General features: G+C 39.7%; 1 protein-coding gene across 1 annotated transcript in view; it reads right to left on the bottom strand.

The window, feature by feature from the left end:
- LOC306650327 (contactin-3-like) overlaps nt 1-24,481 on the bottom strand; it is a 346,287-nt gene that overhangs the window by 81,981 nt on the left and 239,825 nt on the right. Inside the window, 3 exon segments of the mRNA XM_079122220.1 lie at nt 2,998-3,182; nt 3,673-3,775; nt 4,818-5,021. Of these exon segments, the coding sequence (XP_078978346.1) occupies nt 2,998-3,182; nt 3,673-3,775; nt 4,818-5,021 (492 nt within the window).

Below are 24,481 nucleotides of genomic sequence, written 5' to 3'. Positions count from 1 at the left end.
TATTTCTGAATCATGAGATCACAAGTGATGACAACTTAAGTGATTGATGGCAAAATGCTGGTCTTAATTAGGAACTAACTATGAATTTCCATAGGAGAGGAATTTCCATAGCTGAGTAAAAAATATTTCCTTTAAGTTAGAAATAACTTTTAATTAAATACAAACCAGTGAACATCTCAGGAACCTCTGAGTGAATAAAATGAAAGAGAAAGATGGATATATTGGTTTAATATGAATCATATGATAATTTTACCAGAAAAAAGAAGAAACTGATGCAACATCAGATTATGTATGCAAATCAGTTGGATCAAGTAGATTAATCATTTTCATTTATGTTTTACAAGGTATTTGGAAGTTCTTTTGCAGATGAAAGCAATACACACCACTTGCCATGGAAGCCACCCTACATACACAGAGTGTTCAGCCAAGTCTCAGCTTGCATCTTAGATCCAGAACTGGGAGGTGAGATGTCTTACTGGTTTCACATTGCATTATGCATGCGACGTGTACTGCTGGAGTCACATTTGCATTCTCCATATGGAGAAACAGTTTATCTATTTCTATTTAATTGCAACCATGGGAAGATTTGTCTTTCCATTTCTATCTCATAAAATTGCCTTTTTTTGTAAATGAAATTGAAGTGAAACGAGGGCTATTTAGCTTTTACTGAAAATGTACCAGCCTAAGTTTTTTCTTGTTTTTTTATTATTTTTATTTTTACATAAACTACTTGCCCAATATGAAGTATAGTTCAGTCCAAAATCACTCCTCTCCACTTTATATTACAACACATTTTCCTTTTTCAGGAATTACCATCCTGAGATGGAATGAGATTGCACATAGACGCACGGGTGAGATTTTTGACAGAGACTTGAGTTTCCAGCAAAAATTTCCAAGCAATGTCCATATTAGTATTCTTCTTCTCCAAATGGGAGGATAATTTGCTGGACCAAGCCAACCCTGAGATTACAACTGTCACATTAATCATAGTTTCCTCCCTTATCCATCACGAGATCCCAATATTCTATCAGACTGTGTTTTACATGAAATATTAGAACAGACAACCAAAGAACTATGTGGCATTTATTGAATGTTATCTTAAGCCAAAATTATGTGCAAACTTATATGAAACTCTCTATGTCTCTAATTTCTAATTTCTTAGGTATGTATCACATTATGAAGTATAGCAGATGTTACTGGTTTTCCATTGTGCATTAATTTCTTTTTTTTTCTTATTCCTAAAACAACCTCATGTTTTCACTCTCTCTTTGCTTCACCTTTCCCATAAACTCTAAGGAAACTCGATCTTATACTGTGTTCCAGAAGGAGGATCTTAGATTGTCTAATTCAGTTTCCCTTGCAGTGATTGTTTTATGGGTGACCATACAGCCAAAGAGATGGGAGAAGGGGCTGGCTAGACAGCACGGACAGAGGAAGTCTGAAGAGTGACTGGTCTGCTGCTCACTGCTGGTGGCCACGTTGGCTTATAACAGAAGCAAACTTGTGGAGAAAGGAGCAGGACAGGTAAGGGCAGAAAAGAAAAAATAAGAGCGAATGAGCCACGTCTGACGATAAATTCCTATTTCCTATCATCTAAGGCATACAATGCTTTATGATTGAAGCAAGGATTCTGCTACAGAGAGGTAAAGACATTGCTGAAACCCTAAGACAGCTGGACTACGCTGTGCACCCTCACCAGGATCACTCTGTCCCTGGTAGTTAGCAGATACTCAGAAAAAAGGAACTAGACTACGTAGGGCACAAGGTGACTTGCTTTGTGGGTGCCCTTGAGCTGTACAGCCTCATAAGTTAAGGGCTCACCTTCTCCTTGCCACCTCCACCATTTCCACATCATCCACCAATCAAAACTTGAACACCTGGGACACTTCCCTCCATACCCAACTCATCATGTCACCGGAAGAGAGTCATGAGACAGAAGGACTCAGGCTACTAGTCCAGGCCTGCATTTTGTTTCTGACAAATCATAAAAGCTCACAGCAAGATAACAAGTATGAATCTCCTCAGAGCTAATGCTCTTGCAGACTTCGGATTTTTGATGGGGACCATGAGATGCCCTATCATTTCAATAATTGTCTGTGTAAACACGCTCCTCCCTGCAACATCTGTGCATGCTATCCAAGTCGTCACTGCAAACTGCTTCAGTTCTCAGTTTTCAAAACAAACAGACCATAATGCAATTTGCCTTTCACAAAATTGGTGAATTCGCACTAGTTTTACAATGTCTCTAATGATTAGATTGCAAATACGTATTCACTGAGCTTATATTTACACATATTTTACAGGTGCAATTTATAAAATCATGTATTTATACTTCCTAAATCATATTTTCATCAAAACCAAGGGGCTTTTTTTTTTAAAACAAAAGGAATGTGGAAACAAATTTTGAAAAAGACAATCTAATTTTCCTCCAAAAAGACTCCAAATAAGGGTAATATTATTATTCTTTCCTTACCCAAATTGAATAGTACATCAAATAAATGTGATTACAAATTAAAGGCAGCAAATAGAGTACAAATACATTATTGGACAGGATAAAATAATACTGAAACTCAACAAGATTCTGAGTTTATTTGGTTTGTCTAATACAGTAATTTCAATTCTTCCCTGTAGGCAATTTTTTCTTCTTAGAAAAAGACAATAAAGAAAGTTATAAAACCTCCTTTCATAGAGAAGAGAGCAGGCAGAAAAGAGATCTCTCTCTAATGTACTTAAGGGTATGAAAGGTCATTCTTAAAAAGATATGAAAACTTCATTACCATATGAATCATTTTAAAATGCAAAATGAATATGTACCCAACTTATTGCATATTTTAATTTTTTAAATTCCTTTCTGCTTTGATAGATGCCTATCCTCATTTAACAGAATGAGAATAAAATGCAGAACAAGTTAAATATTGAGATTCTGTTACAGTCTTCCCCCTACCTCTAAAACAAGAACAGAAATTACAAATCCAATTTGCCTAAGTGGATGCTCACCATAGTAGGTGAGACGTCCTCTGGCCACGTTCCTGCCTCGAGAATTCTCAGCAATGCATTCGTAGGAGCCAGCATCTTCCTGTTGGAAACTGGGGATTTCAAGCACACCATTGAACTTCCTCAGTTTGATTTTGCTGGGGAAAGGCATTCCATCACTTCTTCTCCAGTTAATCTGAGGTACAGGGCTAAGAAGAAAATCATCAATTGGTTTGCTATTTTCTGGAAGCCTTTGGACTGCAAAAAAGAAAGCTTTCATTAAAATAAATCCAAAGGCACAGTGTTCAAACGTATAACACTTCCAGTTGTCAATTACATACATGACGTGTAAAGATTTAACTCTTGAAGCTGATATTGTAACAAAAAGAAACTGCATTTTTCTTGACTAAATTCACAGTTTACAGAAAGACAAAAAATAAAGCCTAAATATAGAACACAACAAATGAACAAGAGAACCATTTTAGTTTATGAAATTAGGCAGGCATAGTCATTTTCTCCAAATTATCTTCAAATTTTCAAGTTACATTATATATGCATAATTTTTCCTGCATTTAATTATTCCCTTCCTTCTAAAAGTAAGTGAATTTTAGAAAGTAGAGGAGAGTCAGTCAGAACCCACCCCAATCTCCTACGGCAACCCAGTAGTATAGCATACAGAATGAACAAGACGAAACTTACTTTCCAAGGGCAAAGCATTCCAATTTCACAGTTGAACCTTTAGCTGCTGGAAGAGTTTCTGGAAACTGAACTTCAATTTTGGGTTCATATTCACCCATCACACCTATAAATCCAGAATATTAAGTTAATAATGCTGCTTTGAAATTGCCTTGTTTTCTTAAATAAAATTTTCTTTTGCTCTATTCTGAACCAGTTTCTTGTAGTGATTTAAATTACTCAATGGTGCTAACCTGGCTCAAGCATACATTAATGAGCACTTAAGAACTTGGGATTTGCAGATTCATAAGTATTTATAAGTTGTCCCATTACAGGAAACACTCTGTGTTTTATATTGTAGAAAATGGGAGGCTTCTGTGAATCTGTATTCAATGTAGACATTTCTAGTCAAACTGAAATAAACAATGAATGCACTGAGACTTCCTGAAACTTCCTAAGGAATAAAAATTATATCAGAGAATGTATTTCCTGGTACCCTGGTAGCACAGACACCAACTTTAAATTTATTAAATGGCTCCCTGAAGCCAAAAAATAGTGACTTAATAAACAGGAAAGGTCAAACTCAATTTTAAGGAACCAGAAGGTGTTTCCATACTTGGTGAACTGGCGCTGTGCCGTATCAGATGTGATTTAGTTCAAATGGCTACCTAGCTAAGGGACAGCAAATCTGCTCCCACTGCTTCTCGAAGACTCTTAAATAGCAGCCATCAAGGTGTTGATGAAGCAGATTTTTAATTTTTTTTCAGTGATGCTTTTTAAGCTCAAACAAAATACTAAGAGCTTTAAGAACTTCCGGTTGTTAAATCAGAGAGGGTGACTTTCTGGGTTGACAGGAACAGAGCCTGGCTCCCAGCTCAGGTCCTCGGGCCTGTTTTAATGCTCCTGCTGCCATCTTGAGATTCTTCATCACCTTTAAATGAAGGACTCCTGGTTCCATTTTGCAGTGGTCTCTGAAAGCTTCGAAGCTGGACCTGGGTAAGGACTGTGTACAAGGACCTGAGGTTTATGTATTTCTGTTACCTACTCATAAAAAACCTTTGCCTCCCCTCAAAGTGATCATTTTTCCAGATATATTTTTCACTTTTCCTTGTTTGTGCTTCCCTGAAGTCAGGGCCATTTCCATCAGAGGACACTGAAACACTCCGTACCATCAGAGCGCAGCATCAGAGGCGTCGGGGAGCCCAGCACCCTGGCGTGCGTCACTGTGTTGGTCACCACGCAGGTGTAGTTCCCCACATCAGAGGGCTCCACCTTAGCGATGTAGAGGTGCCCTGTCTCTTGAGAGACAAATCTCCGACTATCTTCTTCAACAAACGATGGATATTCATTGAAGATCCAAGCATAGGATAGTTCTAACAAAAGTTTGAAAGAGAAATAAATTCCATGATTAAAGCTACTTTCCCATAGGATAACTGAAATACACAAAAGTTCCTTTACTTCAGAGGCATGCTGGGTGGTTCTGTTGCAGTTCGTGAAGAGAAAGGGCTAGATGAAATGATTCTGCGTTCATTCTCTGCTATGATGGAAACGGGTGATCAGCACCCCCGTGGGAACAATGATGTCGCTGCCAAAGCCACCTCTACTCCACAGGCCAAGTAGCCTCTCTGGCCTGGCTCTTCCTTTTGGTCTGTACCTCTGTACTGTGCATTCTCTGCCATTTCAAAATTACCAACAGAACCCAGGGAATTTCTGACATCAAACTTTGCACGACTTTCTATCTTCTTGGGAACAATACGTAATTCCTTAACCTCAGTATGAGTCCCCTCTGGGCCAAGTCCCTGCTCAAAGGCTCTCAGAGTGTCTGAGAAGGCCTTGTTCTCCCTTGCACCTGGGTCTCTGCACACGTGCATATGTCACTCTAGGGCCTGTAAAACCCTCTGCCCTGGTCCCCTCTTTTGTTTGGATATGAGGTGTCCTCCAAAAGCCCCTAAGTTAATGCCAGAATATTCAGAGGTGAAATGATTGGATTGTGAGAGCTGTAACCTCATCCATCCATCCTCATTTGAGGCAGGTGGGGCATGGCTGGAGGAGGTAGGTCGCTGTGGGTGTTGTGGAAGGGTGCATCGTCTCTGCAGGGCCTTCCCCTGCCCTCTTTCAGCTTCCTGGCCACCATGAAAGGAGCAGTATTTCTCCACCATGCTGTGCCTCATCTTGGGCTCAGAGCAATCTCTGGAACCCTGAGTCAAATTTAATTTTCCCTTCTCTAAGTTGTTTTTGTCAGATATTATGGTCACAGCAAAGAGAGCTGACTAACAACAAATACCAAACCACATTTGGCTAACTTCCACGTGGTTTGCAAAATTTCTTTCCAACATCAGTAATCAGTCACCTCCTCAAGGAAGTTTTCTTTAATCATTGCTTATCCCAGTTGGGCTCCTATATAGAGCAATACCAGGCACATTTCAGGGAAGCCCAGGAGGCCATGATCTATTTACTGGTCTGTCTTCCTACCACATGGTAAACAAGTGATGCTAATTTTTACTCCCACTGTTCCTCTCTCTCCTCAAATTAGCAAAACGAAGCATCCAAAGGTATTTAATAAGTCCTTGATAAATACTTGTTAATTAAGGATGAATTCATGCTACTGACTATGCAAGTAAAGTCTGCCACGAGTGTTTTCATGAACTTTAGGGCCAATGGAAAGCAACTTTATGCAGAGGGGCTCTTGTTCTTTGCACTTATGAGGACTCAATAATACTATGCTACTTGGTTCTAGTAGCTCAGATTGTTCAGAGGCCAGGGGATATTGAAGCACAGCAGCTGTGGATAGCTCTTTGACTCCTTCTGTGTTCTTTTTTTTTTTTTTTTTTTTTTTTTTTAACAGTTGTGTTAACCTTACTACATTGGTTAACCAATGTAATGTTTTTCCAAAAAAACTTTTGGAAAATATATATGACAAAAACAAATTTAATAAATAACAAGTTCAAAGGTATTTAATGCATAATTTCAGTGGTTAAAGATCTTTGGATTTGGTAGAAGTAGAGACAGTAAATCATCATACATATCAAACTGAGTCAATGTGTGAGATTCGGATGGGAACTGGAATAGGTTGAAGTGGAGTGACAGGTGACATTCTTTCATGACTGAAGAACAAAACTGAAAGGACAAGAGAACTGTCAGACAAACAGGGATAAAAGCACTACAGGTAGAGCCTAGGGCAAGTGAAAGGCCAAAAGTGGAGAAGGCTTGCCAGGAACTCGGAAATGAAGCATGGTGACTGACTTCCACTCCCGAGGCAAACACAGACGCTCCAGGTCTCCAAGATCAGCCAACGAACTGCAATGGAAGACTCAGAAATCTAGTTCTAAGGCTGAACTGATTTTTCAGTCATGTGAGTACAGAATGTTTCATGAAGGTCTAATGAGTCAGACGCTAGGTTGTGAAATATGAAGTTGTCTATTGAATTGTATAAAAATAAAACGTGTTGTGAGCATCCACCCATAAGTTATTCTCATGCCTAACCTGATTCCTACTTAGCCACCATTACAATAGTACTGAATGAACTATAAAGACAAATAATGCTGATAGAGTAGGCTGAATTTATTCTGCAGCTATTAAAACGAGCAGCTGTTGTAGCTATAACCCTCTGTTGTCTTCTGCTGCTCTCAGTACCCAGACCTATCCTAACATTCCCAATACACAGCTTCACCTTGCTTGAAGGGAGGCAAGGAAATTTGTTCTGTTTTCCAAAGTGTTCTGTATGTGAGATCAATATGGCTGCCCTCTCTCTTTTCTTAGGCAGCCAGAAACATCTACTGTGCCCCAACATGGTACACTTTTACTGGGCATTTGGATTAAGAATCAACTTATTAAACCAGTTTATACTAAAATGAGAATGGATAATGGAGAGATCTCACAATCAGCAGTAGAAAACTACATCCTCATAAATGCTTATAAGAGCACATCTGAGAGCGACAAGCATGTACAGACAATAGCTTTGTGCATCAAATATTAGAAATGTGATTTTGACTGAAAATGTTCAATGTATGTTGTAGGACTCTATGGAATTTCTTTTAATTATAAAATTAACATTGTTTACACTTAAATGTTGTTATAGTGCTCATTATAGAGATTATGATGGTCTTGTGTACATCACATAGGAATGTTGTTAGGAAAAATAAAGAAATCAAATTAAAATCCTTTTGAGGTTGTTCCCTGAATGAGCATGAATACATGGATATAGATAAATCCAGGGGATAACTGTGGCAGACACAGGTGTTCCTCTTAGGTGTCATTTTAAGAACCCATTGTATAGAACACAGATGACTGACAGCCCCTGCCTGCAGTCCTTGGGTGCTGTGGCCATGCCCCCCAGGGTAGCTCAAAGTTAACAAATTCAACAGGAATGTTAATGAGAGTCAATGTTGGCTCATTCCTGACTGGCACAGGATTTCTCCAATTGGCAGCTGTGGCTTGGAGACTCCACAACACGACAGTCATGGAGCTGTGTGGCAGTCTTTCTTCCTGTACAGATTTCCTCCTTCTGCTTTGTACACAGATATGGGAATCCAGTATCTGTGAATCCCAGTCCTGGGGACACTCAGCCTGTTTCTCTGCTGTCCCTCTTGCCCTTCGCGGTTACTTCTCCAGTCTTTGTTTCTTTTTTCTCAAGTCTGATCCTTTGATTACATAAGGCCCTCTGCTTCTTGGGAACCAGAAGAGACAGAGGTTGCTGAAATTGAGTCACAGACTCTTCTGTATTTGGAATGTCCCTCCCCTTGGATCTGCAGGAAACGTCCGTCTTCACGGATTTCCCTTCCTGGGGATCACCTCCTCTTTTCACTTTCACCAAGTCAATCCCCTCTGCTCACCCCAGGCTCTCAGACACGCACAGCAAGACCTGACTGACAGCTAGCCACTGCCCTCCAGACAAGGGAGGGCCATCAGCATCTCAGTCTACAGCAGCATCCGCTGACCCCGTCCTGATGCCCCACCATGGGAAGCACAGTGCTCCGTTTATGGGACTCTCATCTCTGTGGGCTAGGTTACAGCAGAGGCCCGAGACCTTCCCCCCTAACCTGAAAGAAAAGCAGAGAGGAGCTGCTCTTCGCAGCAGTTAGGACATGCTGTCCTTCTTTTAGGAATCATGTAATCAGGCAGGTTTCTGGACAGCCCTTAAGTCACAAGGATCTCACATACTCCATGCTGATTACATGAGTTACCTTCATAAAAGTATACAGAACACACTCATCTCTACATTTGACAGTATAGAAAGACATTTTAAGGAGTTTTCATGAACATTCCTTTCTCTTTGTACCCCAAACAGTACATTTTGAATAATTTTAAATCAAAAACCTCATGTTGTAAAACCCAACTATGCACAGTAAAATGTATTTTTAAGAAAGCACAACAATATGGCCTACTATTGTTATAAGATGGAACTGAATATTAAAATGGTCTTCCTCACAAACAGCCTCAAGAAATCAAGACAGAAAAGATCCTTGACTGGCAATGAAGACAACCTAAAAAGATTTTCAAGAAGAATAACTAGAAGAAACTGCAGAAGCAGGAAAAGGAGCCATTCTGGGGCTAGAAGAGGTCCTACTGAAAATCGATGCTGAGACTAAGGCAGGAAGGCAGAAAAAATTCCTGCTGAGTACTTGGAACATTTAAATAAAAGTTTGAAAGAGTTTGGGCCTAACATTGGTGTGGTGGGCAGAGTATCTGCCCCAGAAGTCCACATCCTGTCCGTGAAACCTAGAAATGTGTAACTTGACATGGCAAGAGGGACACTGAAAATATAATTAAAATAAGGATGTTGAGATGGGAAGATTGTCCTGGACTTTATGGGCAGGTCAAATGTGATACCAAGGGTCCCTGAAGAGAGAGGCAGGATGTTTATGGCCAAAGAAAAAGGAATGTGCAGAAAGAAGTAGGGGAGGTAGTCAGGAAGCCACTAAGTTCCTGGTAATTGGTTATAGCACTGATAGGAAATTAACATAAATGACACCAGCTAATAACAATTGAGAATTTATAATGTGTGACATACCATGCTAAGTCCTCCAGATAAAATTTACAAAGGAAAACAAATGACCAGAGACAAAAAACTGGAAGAAGCCTGTATCTGGAAAGCCCAAAGCAGAATCTGGTTAAGATCCATGTCATGCAGGGAGGGGATCCATGGAGCATTCAAAAAGAGACAGATAGATGTCAAACCACAACAGCTCAAAGCAAACGAATTAGTGACTAGTTTTTACAGAACTTCAGACCCTTAAAGACTTATGAAAAGGAATCAGATCTGCATTTAATATGGTGCTGTGTCAGGAGAGGTCCGTAGAAATTTGTAGCACCTACCTTTGTTTATAGACTTTCTCTTTGAGATGGAAAGAAACATAACTTTTATGTCTTAGATCTGCCCTAACTTTTCATTTATTGCCTGCATGACTATGTTAAAATATACAGGGCATCACTCTGAAAGCATTTGAGAACTGTGTGATTTATTGAATTCTGAATAAAGTAAAAAGTATCTGTTATAATACTATCAGAGTTTACTTATCATAAAAATCTGCATTTGCAATAAATGTTAATTGTATACTGCAAAGTAAAATATATATCAATTCAGAGTTCTTTGGTGGTTTTTCAAGATCATTTTATGTACTATGATAAATAAAAAGCTGTAATAAAAATGGTAATTTTATATACTCAAATGAGCTAGACTTTACAAAACCTTTCACAACCTCTTGAGTAAATCATAAGCACATTATGCCAAAACAACATGGCCAGTGGGTTTTCTATTAACAATGCTATGTGAATATTAGGAATATGAAATATTTTTTATTAGCTAAGAGGATTTACCGATCAAAGTCATAAATTAGGAAAACGAAGTACTGACAATCTACTTTGTAAAAGTAATACATGATGAATGATTTCACTTCTCTGACCACATGCCTTCCCAGGTCACTCAAATATAAAACCAGTCAATTTAGCATGAAATATGTCACTCTAGTGTTTACTTGCAGATATATTAATACACGAGCTGCTGGCACTTAAGGGTTTATTTCTAGTTCCATTATAAAATTCTATTATGAAGTAGACTTAATCCTTTGCCCAGGCATTATCCAGAAGAAATTCTGTCAAACAAAATTGCAGTTTGGCAAAATTGTTAAAGTCACTTGGGCCATCTTCTGTGGTGCCAACTGGGAAGTCTGACCTACTTTAAAACAAGTCATGTTTAAAAGTGTGTGCAGGCTTGCCTGATGTCAGTCAAGATTCTTGTCATTCACCCAGCTAGGAAGAGAATTCTGCTCTGCTGCTTACAGATGACACTTACTGGGCGGAAGGTCTGTTGCAGTACATATTCAACAATCTAAAACAAGATGGAAAATGGGAGACAATTTAAGGTTCGAAGGACAAATGGACAATGGTTAGAAAGATGTCTGTACTGAAAAAGTAAAATGTATGTTGGCGCTCCTAACCCATCAGGGTGTTGTCTTTCAAAACCTGTTTTGTAAATTGTTACTTTGGAGGCAAGATTACCATAGAGAATGGTTTGCTAGTTCACACTATAGACATCTACCAAATCCGTTCTGATTTAGTGTGCTTCTAAGTCTGACTGCGAGTGCTCAGATAAAGAGAATAATGAAAGGAGCTGGTTTTTCCTCCTTCTTCCTCAGGGCTGGTGCACCCTGGTATGGCTGGGGGTCAAGCCTGAACTCTTGCTCCTTTGTAAACTAAGCATTTTGAAGGAAACACACATGTTCAATCACTGGTCTGCTTGTGGCTCCTCGCACGCTGTGACTGCAGAATTGAGCAGCTGCGACACGGAATACATGGTGGGTAAAGCTTTCAATATTTATCTGACCTTTTAAGAACATTTTCTGGCCCCACTGTAGGTCAGTGTTGTCTACAGACTAAGTGAAGGGCCTGGTGATGCCTTCGCTGTCCTCTGTTATGTCATTCGCTCTTCTTTGTTGGCAATCGTGTTGTCTTGACTCCCTCAGGAAGCTTGTGTGGGTCCCCTAACAGGGGATTGATCACCCCACATCTCTAGTCTCTCTTGTTTTAGTGACTGCCTTAATGAACACATGTGAGCCATTCCCACAAGGTCACACGCACATCCAGTACGTGATACAGTATTCTGATAAGCCCTGGCACCACCATTTTTAGTTCTACCATTGTCTTTTAGGAACTGTAGCGTTTTCTGTGTATGCTGGCCTCTTCCACCATCCTCTGACTCTCCATGGCACTGCCACCCCTTGTCTTCATTTTAAATGCTTCTTCAGTACCTCTATCTCTTTCCTGGACCCGCAAGGATCTGGCAGCCTCCTTGAGATGCCATGTGAAGCTCTTTCCTCCCTATGTGTTGGTGTGGAAATGTAGACAGCACCTCTAAAGGCCATTTTATGTGTTTTTATGCAATCATGAATCATTTTTCTCATAAAGGATTTATTTATTTATTTATTTTAAATCATCTTTCCCTTTCTAATCACCTGGTCAAATTATATGGGCACGACTGACCCTGCCCTTCCCTCTGTCTCTAAGGAGGTCTCAAGATGAGGAGTGGGAAATTTGGGCCATACTCAGTGACTCACAAAGTAAGATGTTCAACAATGGCTTGGAATAAGGAGGACAAGCAAAACCATTGCAAGGCATTTAGTTCCTTCCAGAGAGCTGCCAAAGAAATATGGCACTGCCAAAGACAGGACTGCAAATTTTCATAGGGAAAATGAGAGCTGACCAGATCCACATAAAGTTACCATGGTGCTTTTTATGAAGACCTGGCAATTCCCTCAGGCCACAGACCCAACATTCAATTACCATAACCCCTAGCCCGTACGTATATGGACTTGATGCACAGTGAGGAGACTCCAGAAGAGAACCCCAAATCGAAACAGTGGCATTTAAGATAGAACAAGGTTTGCATCATTTTCATTACAAAAATGCACCTTTGCCAAAGTGTTCAGAGAACCTGAAAAATGGGTTAAAGCAATCACAGTGCAGGAGACCAGAAGCTTCACTGCCAATAGCTGCTTGGGCAGCTAAAACAAAGTGCTCTGCATGGCATGTTCTGCACCTTGCATACACGATCTGACATGCATGTTGGAATGCATATCTCAAACATCCACCAAAGTGCTATACAACTGTATCTGCACTTTCTTCTTTACTTACAGTGAACAGTGGATGACTTTTTATGACTTCAGTGACAGTAAATAACATTTTCTTTTTAAGTACAGTCCAGGAGAAAGTAAAGAATCTTACAGCTCATGGGAGTGCTAATTGGAGCCAATTATAATTTGATTGACCTGCCTTGCTATTAAAATGATATGCAAAATTTACACTGCCCTTGCAAAATGGAAATTTTCTTCAGAACAGGCTAACGAGAGGAAGCCCACCCTTTAATGAATCCAGAGGTGGTGCTTTTGGGTTATAATTCCCACATCAACCCTCACAAGCTAATTCCAGAAGGGGCTGCAGAGGGCTGCAAAAGAAACAAAAGAACCCTGTAGATGGGGAAAATGTGCAATAAAATAACTGAAGTAATTAAGGGTTAGGGAATAAAGGAACAGCATCACAATAGCTGTCCATTCCTCATTAGGTCTCATTTTCTTTTATGAAAATTTAAAGTCTCTTTAAGGAATGTCATGGGGCTCGATTGTCTTCTTGCTGTGTGGCTGATTTTTTAAAGCCAGAGTGAAATGTCCATTTTCACTGGTAAATAGGAATGGGGTCATTAGCAGAAGATGAAGTCACCCTGCCAAATCGTCTCTTACCAGGGATAATAAATGACTCCTTAGGAAGCTGGAGAAGCTGATGCTTTGTCCCTGTCTTGCTTACAGACATATACACTCACATGGACCACTGGTCCTTACCATCAGGAGCACATTAAACCTTTCATCAAAGCAGATTTAGACACCATTGAAAAGGCTTATTTTAAAAGGAATCTCCACCCTTCCTGACCTAAATTTTCTGAATGACTGGATAAATTAAAAAGTGATGGTTTCATTGTCAGTTGCACTATGGGAACCATGAAAAGCACCTGACTTTTAAGAATAGTGGCTATTTAAATATTTGATTAGAAAAGGTATGCAATTAAGCCTGAGTATCTGAAATGAACGTGAAAATGAATGAGAGCAATGCCTAAAGAAATCTGTAATCAAAAGGAATTCCTGTCTGTCCTTCTAACCAGGAGTGCTCTGTAGATGCCCATTTCTCTGAACTCAAAGAATAGGATGGAGATTTCACAACAGCATCGAGTTCAAGTCAGATTCAGAGGGCAGTTATCAGGCTTTGAGGAAAGTGGTAGAAAACAGAGTTGGAAAATCAGCATTTCCGTCTCCACTATGTAGAGATATAAGGAAAGATCTATCACATGGTCACCCTGTAGAAATGTCTTGCAAAGCCTAGGAAACATTTCTTCTGATATAAAATTCATTTCTATTAGTAGTTGCTCTACTCTTGAAGTTAAAAGGGTTTTCCTTACGTCCATTTTATTTTTCAAAATTCCTTAATGTTTACTAATATACCATTTTCAATAATAGTCAAATATGCTGTGTTAGCCAATAAAGGCAGATGAGGAAGAATGTAAGGGTGGCATCTGAATGCAGGCTGTGAGAAGACAACATTGTAACCATGGGATTCTATAACACTGGGTCCCAGCACTGCAGGAATCTCAGGGGACTGCTTCTAGCTAATGGATTAGTGACCTTTCTATTCATTTTCATGAAGAAAACTATTCTGATTTATGCTCTAATGCAAAAACATGAATGCATATTGGCTTCAGTGTAATTTTCAAAACTGTGAAACAAGTGTCCATTGAAGTAGATAGAGATAAGAAATGAAAACAAATTAAGTCCTAATTCAACTTAAAATAGGCAGCTGAGCTCATTTTGTCCCAGGCTAAAAGGTTTCAAAGTTCATGCCATGATTCCCAATTGTTAAAAAGGGACTAGCCCCTTTTAAATCACTACAACTATTTAACATAATCCAAGTGTGATGGTTCCATATACAGCTATCCCTAAACTGGAGTAGCTTATATTTAGTAATTCAATTAATTTCTGTCATTTGCATTTTTCCCAAAAAGAAACAAGTTAAAATAGGATGTAAGAACTCTTGTGCTTTTCTTTTCTATGAAAATTTTTTGACTCCAAATATATTTACCTGAAATAATACCAAGAAAAAAAAAAAAACACAAAGAAAAGAAAATCAATGTAACCACCTGCTCCTTCTTTCAGACATTTCTCTATAAAGCAATTCTAATAAAGGAAACAGACCCATTTGTGAAAAGAAAAGAATAACAATCATGCAAGTAATTTTCAACCAACAAGATGCAAAGTTTTTCCATCAAAAAGCAAATAAGTGGACCTGCAGTTGAAGAGCACAGGGCTCCACCTTGATCAAAGGCAAGAATCACTTACCTGGGAATTCTAACCTGTTTGACATAAATGTTCATTGCTCCTATTTCCCAAAGAGGGATAGGAAACATCATTCCATCAACTACTAATTCAATAGTGCACCTTCAATGTGTTCTCCCTAATGATACTGTATTTCTCTTTTCCAAATAAATTCATAAGAAATAAGTTGTTTGGCTGATTTCCCTTGCCTCCTTTCATTGTTTTCTTTAATATTATGTCAGGTGACATAAAGATCTTGCTTTTTGCCAATTACAGTGAGGCAGTAGCTGGTCTACACTTTGTGACAGCATTGCCTCTATTTTTAGTTGCACCGGAGAACTCAAGTCTTCTGCTTCAGACAGTTTTCCCATCTTTTTGGAGATCATGTGTTGTTTAGGGCCCTAGGAAAATGAACTGATATACTGGTTTTGTATTGTATTTTATTTCAACAACGTATTTCCTGGGAAATTGATGAGCAAGTTACTTTCTTTCACCTCTTTATTTTATTGATTCAATTACTGATCCTCATATGTCAAAGGATGAAAGGATTTGGTAACTCACAACTTGTGTTAAATATTTAGACTACAATGTTTCACATGCAGTGACCTCATAGCTATACATCATTTCTAATACTCACTGACACATGTCACAATTGTGTTTTATGAACAGTAATAAATTTGTTGCTTCTCTTTAGAGAAAGATTTTCCAACTTAAATTAGTGAATCAAACCAGCAAAGATAAAGCTGGATAAGAGAATCCAGAGGGTATGAACACTGTGAAGAACTCAACAGTATTTTACTGAGCTATGTATCTGATGGTAAAAACTATCTGAAGTCGTTTTTTGGAAGCTCTTTAGAAGGAGAAAAGATCTCTTCTTGAAGTTGTTATGGGGCGCAACTTAAGAACAGACTGATCACCACTGAGAAGTCCGAATTTGAGAGTCTTTATTAAGCTGGCCAGCTGACTGCCTCACACAATGCCCCAAAAAATGGCTATTGGGAGAAGAGCCCCAACCACAGGGTTGTAGGACTTTTTATACCAAAAATCACATCAATCATAAGTGTCTGTTGCTATGATTCAAAATTACAAACTAACATCATGAGATCATCGAAGAGGGGGAAGTGGGTCAAACTGACCCTTACCTAGGTACAAACTAAAGAATGGTTGCTAACATCCACACAATTACCATTTACATGGTACATTGGTCACTACATAGGAGTTGCCATTGTATATTATTAAACATGTCACACCAAGTAACTGATGATGGGCGCAGAGGTGGGGTGTTCCCATGGGAGAAACTTATTTCCTACATAACATGGAGTCTCAGAGCAAAATGGAGTCTGTTTAGTCATTTCCCTTAGAGTCTGGCCTATAACATTCTCATGGAGCCAGATCTGTCAGCCCATCACAAAGTCATGAGATTTGATGGTGAGACTTGTCTCTCTTGTCCAGCTATGTGCCTTCGGTAACTTCGCTTACACTTCTTGATCTCAGGACAAACAAAACAAAACTAAGTGAACAAACGAAAAACAGAGAGACAGAGAGGATTGGAAGAGCTAGTCCTGGGAGCCAACATGCAAGTCTTTGGGGACTGTGGAACTGCCAAAGGACTGGAGAATCCATACACATGAAGCTGCTGGAGAGGTGAAACAAATCATACGTCCTGTAATATACACTTAGCTCATGCTATTTAAAAAGTGTGAACTATACTGCAAATAGAAAAACCATGCCTTCAGTTAAAAGGTACTAAATCCAGTATACATTTTGTGAACCATGTTTGTTCTCTCTCAAAAAATACAAAAAATCCATGGCTAGGGGTACAGCTCAGTAGTAGAACTTGGTATCTATGAGACGCTGGGCTTCATCCCCAATAAAATAATAACAACAAATTAAAGAAAAGAAAAATAACTAACAGTGAGTACAAACTGGGAACCAGATGATAAAATTATTAACTTATACATACTAACATATTATTACTCACCAAAGTGTATGTATTATCACCCCATTTCACAAAGGAGGCAGTTAACATAATGGTGGACGGCCATGCAACATAGAAGGATTTGAACCTAGGAAGCACAAGTCAGAGCATGAACCCCTCACAGGGCTGACTTCTCTACATGGCCACATGTTCACATGAACAAGAGTAAAATTTTGATGCTTCTAATGAATCCATCAATTCAGGTGACCACTGGTATTTAAGATCTCTTATATCCACTCCTTCAAAGAGTCAATCTCCTTTATCATTCTTTATTTGTGAGTTCTTTTTAGTTGTACATGACAGCAGAATCCATTTTGATATACATCTGCAAGCATGGACTGTATCTTACTCTAGTTAGAGTCCCATGCTTATGGATGTACATGGTGGAGGGAGTCACTGTGTTGTTTTCACGTTTGTACACGGCAACAGTTGGGCTCACTCCACTGTCTTTCTTTTGCTTGTTCCCTTCCCTCCATTTCCCACTGTCTAATCTCCTGCACTTCTATTCTTCTTCTCTCCCGCTTACTTTGGGTTAGCTTCCACATATTAATCACCTTTAAATGTCTTACTTCTTATAAAACAGTCTAGAGTCATGGTAAAAGCACAACTATTGACCAGATAAAAACTAAAGAAACAGAAATTAAAAACAAACATAAAAATCATGACTAGGATCCAGCTTTGGTTCTGGGACCTGCGAGCTGCACAGGACATGGCAAGTGTCTCTTCCACTTTATGCCCCAGTTTCCTTGTTTTTAAAATTAAGGTAATAGTAACACCTGCAAGAATGGCTTGTTGTGTGGACTAAAGAAGACATTATGATTGTCCCTCAGGACCTTCAGGGGACTGTTTCCAGGATCCCTGGAAATACCAAAATGGGCAGATGCTCGAGTCCCTTATATAAAAGGGTGTGGCATCTGCATATAACTTTTGCACCCCCTAGTCCTTTCTTTAAGTGAAAATCATCTACACTTACGATATCTAGTGTAATGTAAATGTCAAGTAAATAATTGTGATAAAGTATAGGTACTCTTTGCCTAAGATGGTTATGTCACCATTAATAAAAAAATCAACAAATGAAAATATCATAGGTGAAATTTTTATTCCCAACTGGGCATCCTAGTTAGCAGCACAGTGTAGGATCAAGTCTTGGCAGTTTCCTCTCATGACTGAGTTGCTGATTGGGAGCTGCAGCAGCTGGCTGCCATTGCCCAGCACTTAGAGAGGACTGGACCACATAGATGCATTCACTGGTCCAAGCTAAGAGCAAAATTCAGAATTTGAAGTACAGTTTCCACTGAGTGCACATGGCTCAAAAAACTGTATTTGAAACAATCCATCAGTGAGTCAGAGACGGTATTGTTTAGGGAATAATAAGAAAAACATCTGCACATGTTCAGTACAGACACGATTTTTTTAGGAGTGTATTTGATCCATGGTTTGTTGACTCTTGCAGGAGCCAAACCCTGGGGAACAGAAAGCTGGCTTCCCCTGCAGTGTCTATTGAGGCAGGCTCAACGAAGAGGGGGTGTTCAACAGACATGACGGGGTTATGTGTCCTGTGTCTGTCCTGTTTGACTGACCTTGACTGGGATCCTTTGAGGAAGTCAAGTATTCCAACTGCAAAAGCCTTGCAGGCAACAGGGGAGGCGGGGCTGAATAACACAGAAGGACAGGAAACCAACCCTCCCAGATCCAGTGGGGCAGAACTGTGGACCAGGGGCAGGCAACCACTCTGGACCTGAAGATACTGGCCTCAAGGTTAAGTGTGGAGGCTCCTGACTCTTCAGATCAAGCAGGTCCAGGAGTGGGGTGTTGCTTTCTAACAGTATTTTGGTTTCACTCAGAGAAACACTACTGGATGCATTGAACGATTATATATAAAATAGTAGAAGGTGACTATGGCCAGAATAGACTATATACTCCAAACAGCTAACTCAACAGATGTGCACAGATAGATCAAAATAAAAATTGTTGTGCAGGGGGTACAATACAGGAATAAAATTTTATTCTCCAGAGAACGTAAGCCGATGTAAATGTTCTGAAAAAAAAATCTCTTCACTGAATAGAAAGTAAAAAGGGCTGAACTTTGATACTGAGAAATATTAAAAATGCAGGAATGACAAAGCACAGCGTCTTTCCTGCTATTTAAGGTGACAGTGTGGAGCGCCTAGCACAGGCAGGGTTCACGTACAGGTGGCAGAGTTGGAGGCAGGGAGCAGCCTGCGTCTCCACATGGTGGCGAACATGGCAGCAATTGGGATTCTGTTTCGAACTCACTTTTGGAAATATTTCCAAATGGGAGCAATCATTTCTAAATGTCAGCTGACTGTCTCTAATCCTAAATCATGGAAGAACCTCGTAACACTCCTGAGAGGACAGGGGGCACCGGCTTTGAGTCTGAAATCAGAACAGCTGTTCATTAACTGCTCATCCCTGAGTCCTTTGTTTTTGGTGGGATTCAGATAGTGAGAATGAGGAAAAGGTCCCCGTTCCACTTAACTTCTGAACCTCGAAGATGACACATGGTGTGAGGTAGGAAAAAAGACTTAATTTGTATTTAACATTCTGACATCATATGTAAAAAGTGGGACCCTGATAATTAGAAATGTCCTTTGCTTTACTTCTGTTTGATGAACCTCAACCTGGGGTTAACAGGAGATGCTGAAAGGTGGATTCGGGGTCCCTGGGTGCCCCTGGCTGATGGCAGAGGCTGGACGGTCTCCCGGGGCCGCTCTATAGAGCCCCAGAGCCTGCTGCAGTGCCAGAGGACTTCTGACAAAGAACAGTTTCACTGAGATAAAACCATCTTCTCCAAAGGTGGGCACTTAACAGGCAGTGAAATGAATACAAAGTCAACCCTGATACATTTCAAAGGGACATTAATTTAAATAAATGTCTTCAGATAAATCTGAGAACCTAATATGTTAGAAGATTTGGGGGTACATATGTAAAACACCCTCAAACATTAATTACATAATTCTTGTGATACCAATTGAATGTCTGTCAAATCCATTATCTTAGAATTCAACTATTTTAAAATATCAATCTAAAACTAGATATAAAACAAATTATAGCATATAAATGCTGAAAGATTTTCATTTCTGCTCTATATGAAAAAAAAAACATATAAAATAGTTCTAGAAAATGAGTAATGTTTTATTCTTATATATAAAAAAATACTTCCCTGGCAGTGAAAAACATATAATGAATGCCAGCAATTACATTTATATTTAATAAGGTTTTGGGATAAGTGAGATTCCAAGGGGCATTTAAAATACTCTGACACTTTTGACACTCTCTGTCCTTGCCTTTGTCTTCAGAGCATCCCACAAAACTGCTGCCAGGCACACAGGCAAGAGAAAATTGATTGGCCCTTTACGATCTCAGCAAAGGAAGCACTGGTGGCTGACATGGTGGGACGTCATGGACACAACCAGAGAACTCAGATTCTATAAGGGTTCAGCCGGCCAGCCTGCTAGACTTTCCTTTTTTCATCTCTGTGTTCGTTACCACGTTTTACTTTAATTATTAAAGCTCATTCCTGCTGTTTTGTGTATTAGAGATCAATATATGTACTCTTGGCATTTGTCCGACAAGACTGATTAATTTTTCAGTTTGGATTCACACTGTCAACGTGCAGCTTCAACTGACTTTGTGTGCGAATTACTGATGGGAGAAATTGAGGCTAATATTTAAAATAAAATTTTAATTATGAGAAACAAATGACTTATCTCTCAAATACTACATATTATGGTAGACATTTACAGACAGCTGTATGGAACTGTGTTGGCTTCTACATTTGTCAAAAGACTAAATCAAATTAAATCTCCCTGATAGCATCAGTGAATTTAACAAGTTAGATTAATTTTGGAAAGCTATTTTAGCACAGGGATCAATAAGTAGGAGGTTTCTCTGCTTCCATGAAAGAAATCAGGGGTTACTGCTTTCTCCTGGTAGGTCATACCTGGTTCTTATAAAGATCTAATAAAGGTTATTTGATATAAACTAACATGAAAAACAAAAGTAACTTGCAAAGGGACGTGATTTTTGTGCTTTATGTGCTTGAGAAGAGTATTCAATAGTAGTAAAAGCGATCAAAACAACAGTCACAGCAGGAACCGCAGTAGTTCACAGTTCATCTACCATGTTGCTAACAACCCTTCCACCTTCCCCGCCTCCCACGACACAGGGCATGTCAGCTCCCCCTTGCGTCAACGCCATCCTACAGATTAGGAGCAGTAGGGCCCATAAAGGGTCAGTAAGATGTCACATGTGCAAGTGGGGGAAGCAAAGTTGGCACCCAGGCAGATTCCTAAGTCCTGCTCTTACAATCTAAGTGGCTCTGTACCTACTAATTCAGTCTCACCATTGCTTTTCCCTCTCTCTCCTAAACCCAAGCTCTTTTCCAAATGCCAAAGAGAGAAACAGACTGAATATTCTGCTACCAAACCCACTGAGTTGGAAGGAGGCTTCCTTATTCTCTCTGAAATAAATAATGAGCTCCTGAAAGACATAATTAAGATTCCTGGGAACATGCACAATGATCATTTGCAGGAGTCAACACTAAACCTTTGCCTTTCTTTAGATCTCCTATTTTTAAATTGATCCCCTATTCACACGCCTCCTTCACCTCTCATTGTAGTTAAAAGTTACAGGGAATTACATGCAATGATCTTCAAAAAGTACTGTGTGAACTACGGAGAACAAAAATGCCATTTATTAGCCAAGCGATCTCATTAAGGAGCCTGACTCCAACAGTGGACGCCCAGCTCTAATAGACCTGGATTCCCAAAACCCCGCAGCACTTGACCTAGGGTGGGACTGGGGCACAGAACGTGGGCTTTTGTTAAAGGGTTTGACTATATGTACAGAAGAGGAATGTTAAACAATCCTAACGGCATGCCATTTTATACTTTATCTCTGCAGAGAGTCTGCTTTTTTTTTTTTTTTTAAGAAAAGCCTATTTCATGACAGAATAATTGGCTGCAATTCCACAGTTCTCTGTGTCAATGTTCTTCCATCTACAGGCCCCAGAAAGCTTTGAGTTGTACTGGGGAAAAAAAATCAAGAAATAGACATAAACCATTTGGAAGCTCCACAACACAGTCTGAAAGATAAGCATCGGAGAGCAAGCAGAAAGAATCAGGGACAGAAAGCACTCCTTCCCTGGAGAAGGGTGCCTTGTCATCTTGCTGGCAAAACAGCCACAGCCTGCCAGGCCCTTCCTCGCTGACAGTATCCACCCACCATATGTTTGTCAGATAGCTGCTGTAACTCAGCCCTGCTTTTCAACACGAACCGCCCCATTGCAAAGGTGGAAATGGAGTGGCAACAAAAGTCAGATGCAGTGCTCAGACGAATGGGCATACGTAACTGGGCAATCAGAATTGTGAAGGAAGGGTAATTCAGATGAAAAGGTAGAATTAAAAAGGCATCACATAACTCTCAGAGTATTTTCTTTTACATTTATTAGTTTCTCTTCCACTATTCATCAAGGTGTAAAAGGAGCCCATTTCTGGCCATGAATTACCAGAGATATGTTTTACCAGAGGAATTAAATGCCTAAGAGTCCATAATGTGAATGAAGGTGTTTTAATAATTTTGAGCTTGGCAGTGTGATAAAACAGTATGATCACCTTGAGATTTACAGGGAGGTTAGCTGCCCTGCTCAGTGGGAACAGGCTCCCCCTTAATACCTGTGCTTTGCCTAACTATATGATTCTTTCCTAAAATGCCAATTTTTCAGATTAAAGAAGATAAGGGATACCACAGACTTAAAATGGCTGCTCAGGTGAACGTTGTAAATATTCACTTTCCACGTGAAGAGACATCAGCAAGCATCACTCAGGAGTATGGGCTGTGCTCTGGCTCTTGCTTATCAGCTAAGTGACCTGGAGCTCGGTGCTAACTCTGAGCTGGTGCTCCAACTGTAAAATGGGGAGAATCACGGGATCCCTGTGGCCATTAAATATTTAATCCATGTAAAGGGCATTTTTGCAGCAGGTACTAAATGCTCAATAAATGCCAGGTATCATTATTGTAATGATTCTTTTGTACTTTCATAGATTCTTTCTTTTCAACTTGGGAATTCAATAATTTTTCCCACATTTTTATTGGTGCATTACAGTTTTACATAATGATGGAACTGTTGTTACATAACCATACGTGCACACAGTATGACAGTATACTTGGGCCAGTATCACTGTCCAGCTCTGCCCCCTTCCCCCCAACTCCCTCTCCTTGGTCCCTTTCCTCTGCTGATCTCCCTTTGATTTTCATGAGTTGAGACATTGTCTTCTCACATCTACCAGAATCGATATGAAACTTTACTGCTATGCAGAGAAAGACTCTTGGATGGAAATAAATGGGAAAAGGAAGGAAGAGAGACTAAGGAGGAGGTGGAAATGGATGAAGAGTGGGTAGAAAACTCAAAGGAAAGATGGGAGAGCACATAAGCCAGACTCAAGGATGCGAAGTGCTGAACCCAGGGGATGGAAGAGCGTTTCTGCAACAGTGAGGGGGTATGCTTAGCAAGGGGGTTCCTTGTGGTAAATCAGAGGTGACAAGGCAAGGGCAGCTCAGGTCCCCTCACACTTCCTCCCACCCTGCCCCGCTTCCCTCTCCTCCTCTTTGGTCCTTTTCCTTTCGTCCTTTCATTCCACCAGCAAACATCTATTCAGGAGTCACAAAACCCTTAGATCACCTTAAAAAGAACGTCTATAAAAAAACTCAACGACAAAAGTCCAAAAGATGAGATGTTATGGAGAGAGGATAGTGTGTACCAAAACAAGACAGAGAGAAGTCAATGGGAGCAGCACGAGCATGTGAAAGACCCGCAAGACAAGGAGCCTGTATTTTGGGGGTGGGAGATGGCTGGCTGGGAGATGGACAGACACAAACATATATTAAAAAAAAAAAGGTCAGAAATAGACTTGGGCAGGGTAGCCAGGTGCAAGGGTTATCTTTTAAATTTCTGAATGGAGGTTTAGCATTCTTCCGTGTTAAGCGGACAGTTTGGTGGTTTTTTACACAGTACACAGTCATGAAACCATCACCAGATCAAGAGTTTAGCAATTTGGTTCCTGGATTTTTATATTGTATTACATATCTTTTTCTCTATTGTGATTTTTAAAACCCAGGTTAAGAGCTGGCCATATTGTACTTTTGACCTGCGGCTTCTAACTACTGTGATCTATAATGTATATTGACTGCATTTGACTTTTCCTCCATCCTTCCAGTAGAATCCAAATTTATTTCCAAAATCCCAACAGTCCAAATAACACTGAAAGGCATGTCTTTAAACATGAATCTTTACCCATCTATGTGAAAACTTCCTTGTTCTAAGATAGGACCAGCAGCGGAGTTGCCTGACTAACTAAGGCTGGTATACATACCACAATTCACATCCCTACGTATTCCAAACCAGCAGTGCTGATCTGATTGTTGTAGTTAAAATTTGTATGCTCTGCCATTCCATAAATTAATTAAAAACTAAAACAAAAAA

This window comes from Sciurus vulgaris (assembly GCF_902686455.1).
Source record: "Sciurus vulgaris genome assembly, chromosome: 19".
Classification (NCBI taxonomy): Eukaryota; Metazoa; Chordata; class Mammalia; order Rodentia; family Sciuridae; genus Sciurus; species Sciurus vulgaris.
This window is presented reverse-complemented; position numbering and strand designations above follow the sequence as displayed.